The 14,936-nt window shown below is 36.7% G+C and overlaps 1 protein-coding gene across 2 annotated transcripts in view; it reads right to left on the bottom strand.

Annotated features, from left to right (window-relative positions):
• Positions 1–8,119: 8,119 nt before the first annotated feature.
• Positions 8,120–14,936, bottom strand: part of CRPPA (CDP-L-ribitol pyrophosphorylase A) — a 318,326-nt gene continuing 311,509 nt past the window's right edge. The window contains exon 10 of one of the 2 annotated variants that reach the window (XM_045494985.1): positions 8,120–9,500. In XM_045494985.1, the coding sequence (XP_045350941.1) occupies positions 9,396–9,500 (105 nt within the window). In that variant the 3' untranslated portion in view covers positions 8,120–9,395. The remainder of the gene's footprint in view (positions 9,501–14,936) is intronic. The other variant, XM_045494987.1, reaches the window with a different exon arrangement.

Genomic DNA, 14,936 nt, shown 5'->3' on the forward strand with positions numbered 1-14,936 from the left:
CCTAACCCCCGAGGACTGGGGCTTGACATCACAGATAAACTGATTTCTTAAAAATAGGTTTTGTAGACACATGAATTTATGAATTGAAGATTCCAACACGTTACATAGGCTCCGATGGATTCCTAGATATCACTTCATCTATGTATTCCATCTCTCTTGCTAAACAAGACTGTACATTTCTCAAGGGTTTATATCCCAGCAGATAAAGGCTTAATTAAAGGGTGTTGATACTGTTGAGAGTCTGAAATTAAATTTCATGCCTGAAAGGGACCTTACTTTACAGGTTACTGTTACATTTAATGAAAACTGAAATTAGCCAGATAGGTAAAACTTTCATGCTTAGCCTCAAGGAGATTACATCTTCAAAGTGGACAGAGATGTATAAAAAGAACATTTCAATAAAATATGTAATCAGAAAGTGAAGGTATCCACCGGTGCTACACGAATACTGGCAAAGGAGGATGTGCTGCCTTATGTGAAAGCCCAGGGGAAGAATTTAGTAAGAGCCTAAGTGAAATCATCAAGACCAGGGCCACAATAAGACAGAGAAGCCTCTACCTCAAATGCTCGAATTTCTCTCCTCTGAACCCGTCAATACCTAATGATACCACTTATTTCACGGTTACTGTATCACTTTCCATAGTCATAATTTTCATTTGTTTTTCTCACTTTTCCAGGAAAAAAAAAAAACAACAACATTTCAAGGAGAATAGGAATCCTGCCTTTCATCTCTTTATACAATTTCCACAGCACCTAGAGGTCTTGAACATTAGAGACACTCAATAATTAGGGACCAGCATTTGGTCTGCTCTGGCGTTCTCACTTTACTGACCAGGAAATACACCTCTGTTGTTAACGACTACCTCTGACAGCTGGCCTGAAGCCCACAAAGTAATGAGGATAGAAACAAAAACTTAAACCCGACTGATCAAGTAGACTCTCAAAAGCTGCACTGATAACCACATTTATCCTTTGTCATTTCTTATTCTAACTTATAACATTTCTTACTGATAACTTTTAGACCCTATTGATGACAAGAAGCATAGGGGGAATTAAAAACAAAATACGGGATTTGGGAACTGGCAGTGCCACTTAGGAGTTGTGTGATCTTAGGAACATCACGTGTTCTCTGTGAGCCTCAGGCTTTTCTATAAAGTATGGATAACTGAGTTCTCATAAAAGTTATATCAGACATGTAAAAATTATTAGGAGAAGACTAAAATGCGACTCAATGGTAATCATAACCGAATAACTGTCTCTAAGATCCTCTTCTACTATAATAAAGATCACAGCAATTTTTTAAAGAAAAAAAAAGCAGAGTCTTTATTTTACATACTTTACCCTTCATTTGTGTTACTTTGTAAAACTGTCTAATTTATTCAAGTCTCGTAAAATATTTCTCCCAGTTAGATACGGTATTTGGGGGAAGAAAAGACCATTTTCTTAGTGTTGCAAGTTAACCATGGCTAACACTAAAAAATCCAGACTTTAGGAAATCTGACATTCACACTCCTTTATGTTGAACTTGTTGGACACATTGAGCATTTCTCTTGAAGAGAAGGGATGATAGTGCTATCACCCACTCTGAAGAGGGTCTCATCGGGAGATAAGACATAAATCAGTCCTTCAAATGAAGATGTAGCTGAGGGTAGGCACGGCTTGCTCTCTGGTCTAGGAATAACTGGGACCAGACACCCAGGAATCGAGTGTTTCTGATAGTGAGCCAGTGGAGACAGGCCCGATGTGACTGGCAAAACCTACCTTTGCTTCTCGCTGGTAGCAGCACATATCCCTGCAGCAACAGAGGGATGACTGCAATGTTAGGGAGCATCCAGCCTCTACCTCCTAGAATTGCTCCTTGGTTAAGCTGAGTGAGCTGGAAGAGCATCCAAGACTGATACCCTGGATACAAGGACAGTCCCTCCTCTGGGGCTACAGGAGGACACACAGGAACAGTTAAGACTAGAACCAGCAGGACCCAGAGTGGTTTTCTCATGACTATCATTAGAAGTTACAACATGGCAACACAATGAAAAGAGTAAGAGAAACTGAGGGACTTATTCTAGAGCATTCATGAAATTGTAGGGAGTATGACTTTGAGTCAGTGTAGCCACTGGCAGAAACCATATGAGTTCATGTTTTAATAACATGGGTTTAAAAAACAATAATGTAAAATCATTTTACATCAGGGGCTAGTGAGGTCTCTATTACTAAAGCTATACAATTACTTAAAAATTGTGTTGGATCTGCTTTGCCAATCAGTATTGTTAATTATGCATAATTACTATATACAAATTTGTATTTGTTATATATGAGTAGGTACAATATATTTTCTCTATTTTCCCAATTTATTTAAGATAAACTTTGCTAAATCAGTGAGAGCTAATATGCTAATCTCTAGAAGTTCTTCTTATATGTGCAGAGGCCAAGCTCATGCTGCAATTGTTTGAGAATAATTCTTTCAAAAAATGTTGACATGAAAAAATATATCCATTTTTTGTCTACATTCTCTCCCTACATGCACGCGTGCACACACACACACAGACACACACACACACACACACACACACACACACACAGAGAGAGAGAGAGAGAGAGAGAATCAAGATGAAACTAATAGAGATATCCTAATGATGATAAACCTTTTCAAAGTTTAAGAGGAATTAAACTTAGGGTAATCTTTCTTAAGGGGAAGTGTCACATTTAAGTTTTAATTCTAAGTGAAAGGAACTAGAGAGACCACAATTTTCAATTCATATGCTAGAGAGACAGTTGGAAGAAGAGTATATATATCAAAAAAATACTAGTGGAAAAACCCCCAGTCTACCAAAGTGTCACTTACTGTAGTCACAGATTTATGCAGATGGGTAGAGGGTGATTCATTATCAAGGGTAAAGATAAATAATTTACATATCCTATATATTTGGTGGGCCAAAATAATTTAAAGCAGTGGCTTCAGAGTTGAAAGTTTGTCTGATAGTAAACAACTAAAAGTTAGTGAAATAAAAATGAAATTCAATTTAGGCAACATATATAAGTTTGGGGAAAAATAATGTTATGTATAACTGCACAATTAAACCAGATCTTTTAATATCCATGAAGATTCTCGAACTAAAGCCAAGGATATTTGGTCTATAGTTGTTTCGCCCTGCTATCTTATTAAAGCATATTACACTTATCTTAAATTCCTGATTCATGGTAAAATTTATGGATATTCCCACTGGGATACTCAAAATTCTTAATTTGTTTACACATTTTGGCTTCTTTCCAGATTTTATGTGAACAGTCACTGATCCAAGAAACAAACAGGCGGAAATGTCTTTGAATAGCATTCTTTTACTATCAGGTCATACATACCTCCATTCAGTAAAACAGGCAACGAAATTCCTGAACTGGGCAGTTCAATAATACATTTTTAAAACTCAAGAGAATGATCTTCCATTCAAACAAGAAAAGAAAAAAGGAACTATGAACTTAACAGGGTCTTAAAAACACACACAGGATGGAAGAGAAATTCCTTCAAACTATTGAAAAAGTTAGTAACATGCAGATTTTATCATCTATTTCCTTCTCCTCAAAGGGATGTTTTGTTATCCACTTAGACTGAAGAGCTTGCTTTCAACCAAATTAAGGGCTCAGATGCAAAGAATAAGAAGGGGAGGGGGGGGAGAAAGCAAAACCTCACATACCAACAAACCAACCAATTTCAATAGCGCATTTTATAATGAGGTAGAACAAAGAACAAAATGGATAGCTCCAGAATGGCAAACCTCCAGAAACCTCATTCAGTTAATCTTCTAGATGCTTTGCCAAACCTTATCCAAATAACCCAATTATTATAGTCTACAGACTAGTGGAAATTCTTACAAAATTGGCTTCCTTCTGGAATCTCAAATCATGTCTCCACTCGGGTCAGAAAGATCACTAAGAGTGCCTTGTTGAAGTTTTTGCCCCTGGGCTCAACTGCAATTTTGCAAAATGAAAAATGAGGGAATGCCTCCAGGTAAAATTCTGGATGCAGGTTTAGATTTTGTTAAAACCTTAAGTACAGAACAGCCCCCTCCTAGTTGTAATCTAATTCCCTGAAAAACTGTCCAAAGTAGACTCAGAAATTCTGGATTCCCAAACTCAGTTTGGCTTTCAGTGTGTGGAGTGATCAGGAGGCCTTAATCTCTGCATATGCCTTTTTGCAACTGTCACAACACAAGGCTGATACAGACCTACCTCAAAGAGACCCTGCAAAGATTAATTAAGGTTAAACTGGCAAAAAAAAAAAAATAATAATAATGCATTTGACAAGTCAAGCTTTATCCATGCTGCTAAATAGACCCATATGTTTTAAGAACTGTTCAGAGTATTTGGTAGTATCTTCAACTAAGTAGAGAATATATTTACATAATGCATTTCAGCTGTGAAGCCATTTTTAAAAATCAAAGATTCCAATATTTCAGATGGTAAGAGAAAACAATCTGGCTCTGCTCAGGTCTACCTCATTATACGGAGCACCATTCACCCCAAAAACTGCCCATCGAGCGAATACTGACATACGTGCTTAGGACTGTCTGATGGCCAGAGAAGACTTCATACTTCGTCATGCCTTGGCATTTCTCTAGACTTTCCTTTCTCCTATAAACATGATGAATGGATTTCTACTTCTCTTTTCATGTCTTCTCATGTTGCTGAGGCACAGATGGCTATATTCACCTCTGGTTCATCAGGAAAGTACTTCTGCTTTTTCGTTATTCAAGTGTATCTGACATCCACTAGGAAATTCCTACAACTTTAGAGCCCTCAGAGATGGCATTGATAGTAATTGTACATCAGTATTAGTCTTTGTAAATTTTAACGGCACAGGCAGACACAGTGATGTTCCAAAGCATGTTCATGTGTTGGGGGTGATGATGGGCAAAGGAAAGGAAGAGTATAGAAATACCGAAAGACAATGGGACTTAGCTTTTTCACCTCTTATTAAAGAAGACTCTTTTGAGAGTCATTCTTTAACAGATCTTAAAGTATTATGTTTTTGTAATATTGCATGTCATTGTGTTTAGGAATATGAGCTCTAAAGTGAGAAAGCCCTTTGTGAACCTCATTTCTCCCACATGCTGCTTGGGTGACTCTTACTCTCAAGAAGTTATTTGAAATGTATATGCCTTGGTTTCTTCATCTTCTAAAACAGAGATTGGTACACAACCTGGCACATAAAGTTATTGTGAAGAAAAGAAAGATACATGCAAAGCACTAAGAACAATTTCTAGAACATAGCACTCATTCAATAAATGTTATTTTTATTATTATTTTAAATGCCTATATTTCAATTCAATATCATTTTAGGCCCAAGAAAGTTTAACTTCCTTTGTAAACTTTTCTAAAACTTTCAGGTCTGTTTTTCTTTTAGTAACTATTAAATAGGGAGGAAGTAACCCTCAGGACCTTCTACTACTTTGGGACCAACATTTCTCCTCACAAGCATTCTACTTAGCAAAATGTGTGTCTGTAGATACATCCTAGATTTGTGAGGACAAACGTACTGATGCACTGCCACAGATGTTCTTTCCTTGGTTACCACTTGGTGTGCAATAAAAAGTTTCAAAACATAGTATTAACAAACAACACTGAGCGTTGCTTTAGCTCACCTGTCTGGTGGAGGTCACCTGAACTGGCCTGGGGAACCCTGCTGCCCTCAGCTGGGGCTCTTCATCCATTTGTTGATTATCTGGACATCAGCTGATCTGGGCTTTTGTTTTCCTTTGGAGACACCAGGCCAGGTACGACATGTTCATCTCATGGTGGGGGCAAGAACGGAACGGAGCAAGTGGCAACATGCAAAGTCTCTTAAGTCTAGTCTCAGGCATACACAAGCCACTTGTGCCTCACTCTGCTGGTCAGAGCAGCTTACACGGTGAATCCCAAAGTCAAGGCGTGCACATATATTCCTCCTATGGAAGCTAAGTGGAAAGAAAGAATATTTCTGAACCAAATTCAATTCACTCCCCCCATGCAGACACTGTTAAGTAATCACAGTACTCCGTTCCACTGTGACTGAATATAGCTTTTATATTCTCAGCAGCCACTTTAATTGCTAGGAAACCTGCTAAATATGAGGGAAAGAAGAAAAAAAAAAAACTGAGACTTCTGATTTTGCACATTTTTAATATATTTTACAGAATAATAAATCTGGATCTCAAATTCTATAAAATAAAACATCACTGTTATTTTCTGAGAGTAAATGTTATATTTATTCAATTGTAATTGAGTTAGTTTTAAAAATATGTATATATACACTAAATATCAATGATAACTGCCATTGGATATTAAAATACCAACCACTTAGTTATTTATCAAACACATATTTTGCTTTATAAAGAGAATATATTGAAAATCTTGAATAGTGTGTTGCTGTCATTTAAAAAAATATGTACATTTTTCACAATTTTGAAACTAAAAATGTACAAGAACATATAAAGTGGTACAGAACCCCAGGCACCTCACACAGCCAGTTCTGACTTATTTTAAACCATACTAATAAAGCCCAACATGATAAGTATTTTTCATTTATTCTGTTTATTTTTGAATTAAACTTTTAAAATTCAATCTTTCTTCATCAAAATGGCTTTAACACTTAAACTATTACTTATTTTTCCTTGGCCTAAGTAGTTTCAATATTAAAAGGAAATAAAATGTGAAGATTTAATATAAGAAAATGTTTTACTGCATTGTAATTTTTATAAAATGATCATTGTATTTATACATAGTAAATTTTATAGTGCTGAAGATCCAGTATGAAAGTGAAAGTTTACCTGTTGAGCCAATGCAAATCGCTTAAAGTGACCACAGAAAGAATGGCTCTGAGTGGAATACAGAAGTCTAATTCTTACCTGTAAATTCATATACTTGCAACAAGTTATCCCTCAAACTGAGCGGTTTTAAAAAATTTATACCTCTTACCAGTATGTCATTAACCAAACCATTGAACACACTGTTAAATTCTTTAAAAGGCTAATTAAATTGCACTCAATTAGCAAACATTTAGAAAGAAGAGTCTTTCCGCAGAACTTTCCACAGGTAGAGGACAATTGCACACCCTTGAAGCATAAATTATTATTATTTTTAACGATATTTGGGAAAATAAAGTGAAACAAAGACAGTTCCCATGAAAGTAATTAAGTTTACAGAAGCAGTGATGAAAACGTAACTATAAAATTTGCCTCTGGATCTCTTAAACAATAAAAACAATCAGTCTATCTTTCTCTCTTGGCTAATACTTCTCTCCATTCCCTTCACCTCTAGCTACAATTACCAATTAGTCTATGTTGGAAAGATGGCTAGAAAGCCAAAAGCTTCAGGGCTTTCCTCTGGTCATTGGGATGATCTGTCCCTCCTTATCCATTCCTCCAATGCACATTTGGAGCCTTTGGCTTACTTCCCATAGCTTCTCGGCTGGATGTCCTTTGCCAGCATTATGATTAAACAGGGAGATGAGCTTGAAACTTACTATGAGTGGTCCTGAGTTTAATCCCTACTTTTTGTCACTACGCAGCCCCATGGCTGTGGACAAGGCAGTTAAAGATCCCTGAACCTCCAGTTCCATCTAAGCAGTCCAGGATGTGAGAAGACTTCTTTAAATTATTTTCAAAGCTGTGAATCACTTTATAAACTGTAAAGAAAAAGATCGAATGCTATGATAAGGTGATGATGATGATGGTAATTATTTCATGCACAATTTAATATTAACTAAAACCTCATTACACTATTCCAATTGCCTAGGGTAAACTCACAGTCATTGCTCCTAGATAAATTTTCGTCTGGCATAACCATCCACAAATAAGTTGGAATCTAAGGTAACTTAACTAGCACTCAATCAAGAGAATAGTTTTGCTGTGTCATAGATAGGCCGATTCTTGCCTTTTACTCAAAGGCACTTTCTCTTTAAAACCCTGATAACATTTCCCTATTTGCCTTTATAAGCACTTCCAAATTCTTAAAACATTTTCACCTGAAGACTTAAAAAGGTGCAGGTGTGAACCTTTCCCAACACAGCCAACCCACCACCTTAACAATGACATAGGCATTCTAACCAAAAATCTACACATTATCCATATATTTTCATCCTCAAGAATTTGAATTATATCATTTATTTTATATTTCTTAACATCCCTAGAGAGAGAGGAAAAAAGTGGCAAGCCCAGAAATTTACATCCAAGCTACACTGAAACAATACATTTCATTTAAGAGAATGAATTATAGTAATAACTCCAGGTCCATTATATTCTACCATTACTGAAATGTAAAACATCAACTCTCCCACCAAAATACATCCTTGAGAAAAATAGAGAAAATCATCCAACTTGTTAAGAAGAAATTCCTGAAGGTAGGTATTTCACAGTCGATCTTCAACTGATAACATCTCCTGCAGCTTTTATAGTTTCCACATGTAACCTAAGTCTTGGAATCTGATCTAATGTGTTTTTATAAAGTAAATGTAAATATGGAATAAAAGTTATCTCTAATGATTGGATGTACATAATTGTAAAATTTAGTTTTAGGGAAAATCATTTACACATTTAAGGTGTATATACCAGGGGAAATTTGAAAGATTGAAAACTTGATTTTAAACAACAGCAGTATCTGTATCAAAAAATAATTTAATTCTTGAAGATGCAATGACTCCCTCCTTTTCAAAAAGGACTAATTTGGGATTGACCAAAATAATTTCACTTTCATGGGGATTTCCAGTCTTCTTTTAAATGTATCCAGAAAAATCAGAGACCAAAGTAAGTCAAAATTATTTTTCATAAACCAAGGAAAACATACAATTTTAAAACAGAAAGTAGGAGAGGATTACATCTTCTTTATGGACCTAGAGTAATGTGAGCCCAACGGTGAAAATATCTCAACCAGAGTTCCCTGTTATCTCCTCTTTTATTTATTTTTTAAGGTGTGGAAAATTAGAATACAGGTCAAAATATCACATGGAAAAGGACAATTTTAGTATTAAGAATAATTCTAACTCATATCTATTAGTATCAAGACAATGTGATTTGCTAATTAACACAGATCATGGTTGTTTTCTGAATTCTCATTCCGAGGATGATTAGCTCAGCCGTCATTATTTCTATTCAATCTTTTATGCTTTTGTGCAAAGATTATGTGAAAGCAATTACTTTCCATTTACCTATTTTCTGATTCGATTTATATTTGACATGCACAAAAGTATATTTTTATTTCACAGATATAAACAATGATCCACTTTTTTAACCCAAACATCACATCCCACCAATTATGAGACATAAAAGACAATATAAACATGCCACTACATATAATAGGGAGGGAGCACAGCAGAGATACCTAGATAAATGTTTCTAAAACCTAATAAGTAATTATCTCTGTGTTCTTCATGCTACCAGGAGCTGACCAACAAGTCCAGAATTTCTTTCTTTGATTAAGGTGGCAATAATCGTAGCACCTTGCCTTAAACTTTCCTGTAGCTTCTGCTCATCCTAAAAAAAAAAAAAAAAAAAAAAAAAAAAAAGAAGATAATTTTTAAAAAGATGTCACACATTAAATTTAAGTTACTTCAAGTTTTTTTTTAATATTTCTTCATTTTTAGTTTTTCCATCAGCTTTATAGAGACATAACTGACAGATAACGTTGTATAAGTTTAAGGTGTACAATGTAATGATATAATATACATATAAATTATGAAATGATTACTACAAGAAACTTAATCCATCACCTCATACAGCTACCACTACAAGGGTAGTGAAAACATTTAAGATCTACTCTCTTAGCAACTTTCAAGCATAAAATATTGTTACCTATAGGCACCATGTTATACATTAAATCCCCAGAACCTATTTACTTATAAGTAAAGTTTGTACTGTTTGATCAACATCTCCCCATCTCCTCCCCACTCAGCTGCTGATAACCACTATTCTACTGTTTTTATGAGACACTTTTCAAGGTATGCTGCTCTCTAGAGTAGGCATTTATGGAACTCAGGCCACAGCCACTGGTATATACTTGGTCCCTCAAATAAAGAAGAAATTAAAAAAAAAAAATTAAGGTATACATATTTTTGAGAGAGAGAGACAGAGCATAAGCCAGGAGGGGCAGAGAGAGAAGGAGACACAGAATCTGAAGCAGGCTCCAGGATCTGAGATGTCAGTGTCAGAGCCTGACACAGGGCTTGAACCCATGAACCATGAAATCATGTTCTGAGCCCAAATCAGAGGGTTAACTGACTGAGCCACCCAGTGCCCCCAAGGAGAAATGCTTTTGCAAGCACTTTTCATTATATGCAAAAAGTATCCGCTGAAGATACCAAGAAAACTCTGACACAGTTTCAAGTGTTAACAGTATGAAACAAAAGATTTTCCCTTAATCCAATATCTGACCAACTTTGGCTCATCACTCAAGTGTGAATAGTTCATCAATGATGCAAACCTTTCCTTCATCTTGTTTCTGAGTGTTCTCCAACAACAGACTTTGTTATAAACTGTGAATACTGGTTGGGAGGAAAAATAAAAACGGCTTGTTGTTTGTGAAGTAAGGATCAGGCAAATTAGTGAAATGAGTTTCTCACAAGTTGCTAAAATGTGGTTTTGCCTTTGAAATCATACTGCCTATGAATATATGTTTACTCTAATGATTTACGCTTCTTGAGGGGATGAAGGGATGATAGTATGAAGGGGAAAAGAAAGTCAAAAGAGAGATAATATCTTTAACAAGATTTTTTGTGTTATTAATTGCACTAGGTTCAAAAAGAAGGACCTGGTAACCAACCTCTAAATGTGGGCATCATCCTTAATGCCTTTTCCTTCCCCCCCCCCCATGTTTATTTATTTGTTTTTGAGAGAGAGGAGTGAGCAGAGGAGGGGAAGAGAGAGAGGGAGAAAGAATCCCAAGCACACTCCATGCTGTCAGCACAGAGCCCAACGTGGGGCTCAAACTCACGAACCGTAAGATCATGACCTGAGCTGAAACCAAGAGTCCAACACTTAACCAACTGAGCCACCCAGGCATCCCTTTAATGCCTTTTCCTAATGTTCAGTGTAGCAAAGTACCTCCTGCTTCTACCTCCTTGGTGTTTTTTTCAATCCATACAAGCCATTCAAAGCCCTGCTGCCAGCAAAACATCTCTGTCCTGAATTACTGCAGCAATTTCACCAACAGTCTCTTTCAAGTCTTGTCCTCTTCTACCCTGTTTCCCACACAGGAATCAAAACACTTAATGTAAAGTACAGATCTGCTCACCTCACTACACTGCCTAAAATCCTTTCAAGGCCACCTTTTGAACTTCAGGATCAAGTCAGAACCCTTTACCTCTTTACCCTTCCATCCTCTTCCTGCCTTTCCCTTATGATCACTAAATTCTCCCAGCCACACAGAACTGCTTACGATTGCCCAAACAAGCTCTTTTTCTAGCCTTTCCCCCCTTTGCACCAGTTAATGCCTTTGCCAGAAAAGCTATCCCACTCCCTTTCAAGTTTGGCTGATGGTGGTTACTCTTTATAGTTCGACCCAGTTTTCAATGGTTACAATCTACCCTAACTCCTGCCCTCCAGCCCAGTTGGATGAGGTGAATCTGTTTCCACAGCTATGAATTCCTCTGGTACACTGAGTTTGCAATAGCCTTTTGAGTTAACCATCTATCTCTTCCACCAGATGATGAGTTTCTTGATATAAAGAATTTTTCATTTTCTTTCTGAATACGGAACACTTAGTTCAATGCCTAACACATGGTAGCACTCCACAAATTATAATGAATTCAAATCACAGGAGGCTATATGATAGAGAAATCATCACCCTTTCAGTTTAACTCATTTGTTAATAACAGTGACCACTTTTGGGTTACTTTGTTGACTCCTATTTTCACATTTAGCAGGAAGCCTGGCAATGGCACAGAGAATATAATCAAAACCTTTCTACTATCACACCTTCACCAGCTCAGAGATCCAAGGTTCCTCACTTATGAGGATGTTGGTGAGAGACCACCTCTGCATAAGCTCCTCTTTTCCATCAGTTTGCCTGATTGTGTTCGAAAGGGGGGAGCTGGGGAAAACCCACAAAGGGGCGAAATGGTCAGTACTTTGCATCTTGCTAGTGAGGTTTTTTTTTAAAGATTTTTAAAATTAATTATTATTTCTTAGAGAGGGAGCACACAAGTCGGGTAGGGGCAGAGAGACAGAGACAGAGTGAGAAAGAGAGACCCTCAGGCAGGCTCTGCACTGTCAGCACAGAGCCTGATGTGGTTGCTTGAACTCGTGATCACCTGAGCTGAAGTCAGACGTTTAACCCAGTGAGTCACCCAGGTGACCCTCAAGTGAGTTTTTTTTTTTTTTTTTTTTTTTAACGCTTATTTTTGAGACCGAGAGAGAGCATGAACGGGGGAGGGGCAGAGAGAGAGGAAGACACAGAATCTGAAACAGGCTCCAGGCTCTGAGCTGTCAGCCCAGAGCCCGACGCGGGGCTCGAACTCACAGACCGCGAGATCCTGACCTGAGCTGAAGTCAGACGCTTAACCGACTGAGCCACCCAGGCGCCCCTCAAGTGAGTTTAATGACATTTCAATATTGGATTTCAAATGCTGTACAGGTTTCCTGAAAATCACATATTAACAAATCATTCTAAAGCCATATATGTTTATGCTTAAAATGTTATTCATTCATAAATACACAGAATACTCTAAAACTGAACAAAATACAAATTAACTATAAATACGTACTTGTCACTCCTTATGATTAATTAATTACAATACTGTACAGTTTATAATACACATCCACACCTGTCTCATTTATTGAGACACACAAAAGATGATGACAATTAAGTTTCCTCCTCTAAAAATAAACAGAAAAAGACTATCTGAATAGCTTCTATGAAACCAGTTTATACTTGTGATAATGAAAGCCACCAAGTAACAAATGAACAAGGGGAAGAAATCTGTTTAAGATCCTAGGGCTACAAAAATCACATTTCTTTATCTTAGAATAAGGCTTCTATCCTCATTTTATAGTCCCATAACTTACACATTTTCAAACAATGAATTTAAGTAAGAATGCTCTTTTAAAGGTTAATTTATTTGTGCAATCTTTATAGGCATCATTTAGAACGAATTTAATTCGGTGAGAAGAAACTATGTTATTCTACTGTTTTCCCTCCTGAGCTTACTTTATTCCTGAAAAATAGAGAAATTTAAAAAGTGATTAAACAAGATGCTGAGACACACCTACAATCAGAAAATTCTAGTATATACAAAAGCAGATATTCAAATAATGTGTGGATTTCAAACTCATCTCAAAATTTCTTACCTCTATAAAAGTATTGCTAATGTAGTTTTGAAAAAATGCAAATTCACATAGATTATTTTTTTTTGAGAGTAAGAGAGAGAGAGGGTGTAAATAGTGAGGGGCAGAGGGGGAGAGAGAAAAGTGGCACTCACCGGGGGTTTGTGTTTTACCCAAAGTGGGGCTCGAGCTCCTTGAACCCATAAACTATGACATCATGACCTGAGCCGAAGTCAGATGATTAATGACTGAGTCACCCAGGTGCCCTGGCTGAGATCTTTAAAAAAGCATTTCTTGCTGCCAGGGGATATGCAAACCAGTGTTTTTAACCCTTGAGGAGGGGGGGAACACAGGGGCCTTACAGGTGGTCATTTTATTATCATTCTCTCTCTCTCTCTCTCTCTCTCTCTCTCTCTCTCTCACACACACACACACACACACACACACACACACGTATATGTATACATACGTGCATTCCCTTGTGTATACCAGGTATTATATAATAAAAATGTTTAATGTTAAAACTAAGCAAATTCAACATAAATACTGAAAACTCCTGTTGATAGTACACATTCTTGGTATGATATAATGAAATGGCATTTACTGCTGTGGTCTTCCTCCCCAAAACCCATAAGCCCAGTCTAATCATGAGGAAAACATTACATACAAACAAAAGAGGGCATCCTACAATATATCTGACCAGTCCTCCTCAAAATTGTGAAGTTTATCAAAAAACAAGTCTGAGAAACTGTCATCGCCAAGAGGAGCCTAAAGAGACATGACAACAAAAAGTAATAAAATATCCTGTAATAAGAAAATACACTAAGTAAAACTAAGGATATGTGAATGAACTATGGATTTCAGTTGTTAAAAATAGGGGAACCTGGGTGCAGGGCATGTATGTTCAATTTAAAAATATTTCTCGATTTATGTGCCAGAATTACAAAACTTGAATTACAAAGGTAACTTGTGCACACCAGCCCATTTGTATATTCCTTAAATAAAATACACTATTCTTTTAATAAATTATGCAACTGATAAGGGCACCAACTCTATCACAAGTCCGCTGGTACTAAAATACAGGCTTTGACAATATTCAAGTGATTTTTAGCAAATTATGTAGTTTCATAGTTCTCCTTTTTTTTTTCATCTAAAACAGAGATAACAATATTAGCTACATCACAGCTTGTCTGTGAGGACTACATCAGACACCCGTAAACCACAGACTTAGGTAAATATCCATTCATAATAACTATTAGAATTATTTTATGGTGTGCGCTAATTTCACACATGACAGAGGGGCTGATATCACCCTCTGATCATATGTGACAGTTAAATCTGATGATCTACCATAGGTAAAAATACTGTTGCAGGTCTTGGACAGTCACCTCTCTATGTCTACAACCCTTGAAAGACAAGCCTATTAGCTAACAGTCACCGCTGCTATTGTGTTGAGAGATTTTTTCCAAAGTATAAAGTGATACAGAGCCCAAGAAGAGAAGAATGATAATTTCTCAGGCAGAAAAGACACAGATTGCAATTTAGAGTTGTTAAGGTCGTTGGACTTCTGCAGGCAAAGTCCCTGGGAGTGGGGACTTGAGAGAAGTTCTAAAAATCTGCTAAAAATTCCTTGATTACTTGGCCAGCTTT

The sequence above is a fragment of the Leopardus geoffroyi genome, chromosome A2 (assembly GCF_018350155.1).
Source record: "Leopardus geoffroyi isolate Oge1 chromosome A2, O.geoffroyi_Oge1_pat1.0, whole genome shotgun sequence".
Taxonomy (NCBI): Eukaryota; Metazoa; Chordata; class Mammalia; order Carnivora; family Felidae; genus Leopardus; species Leopardus geoffroyi.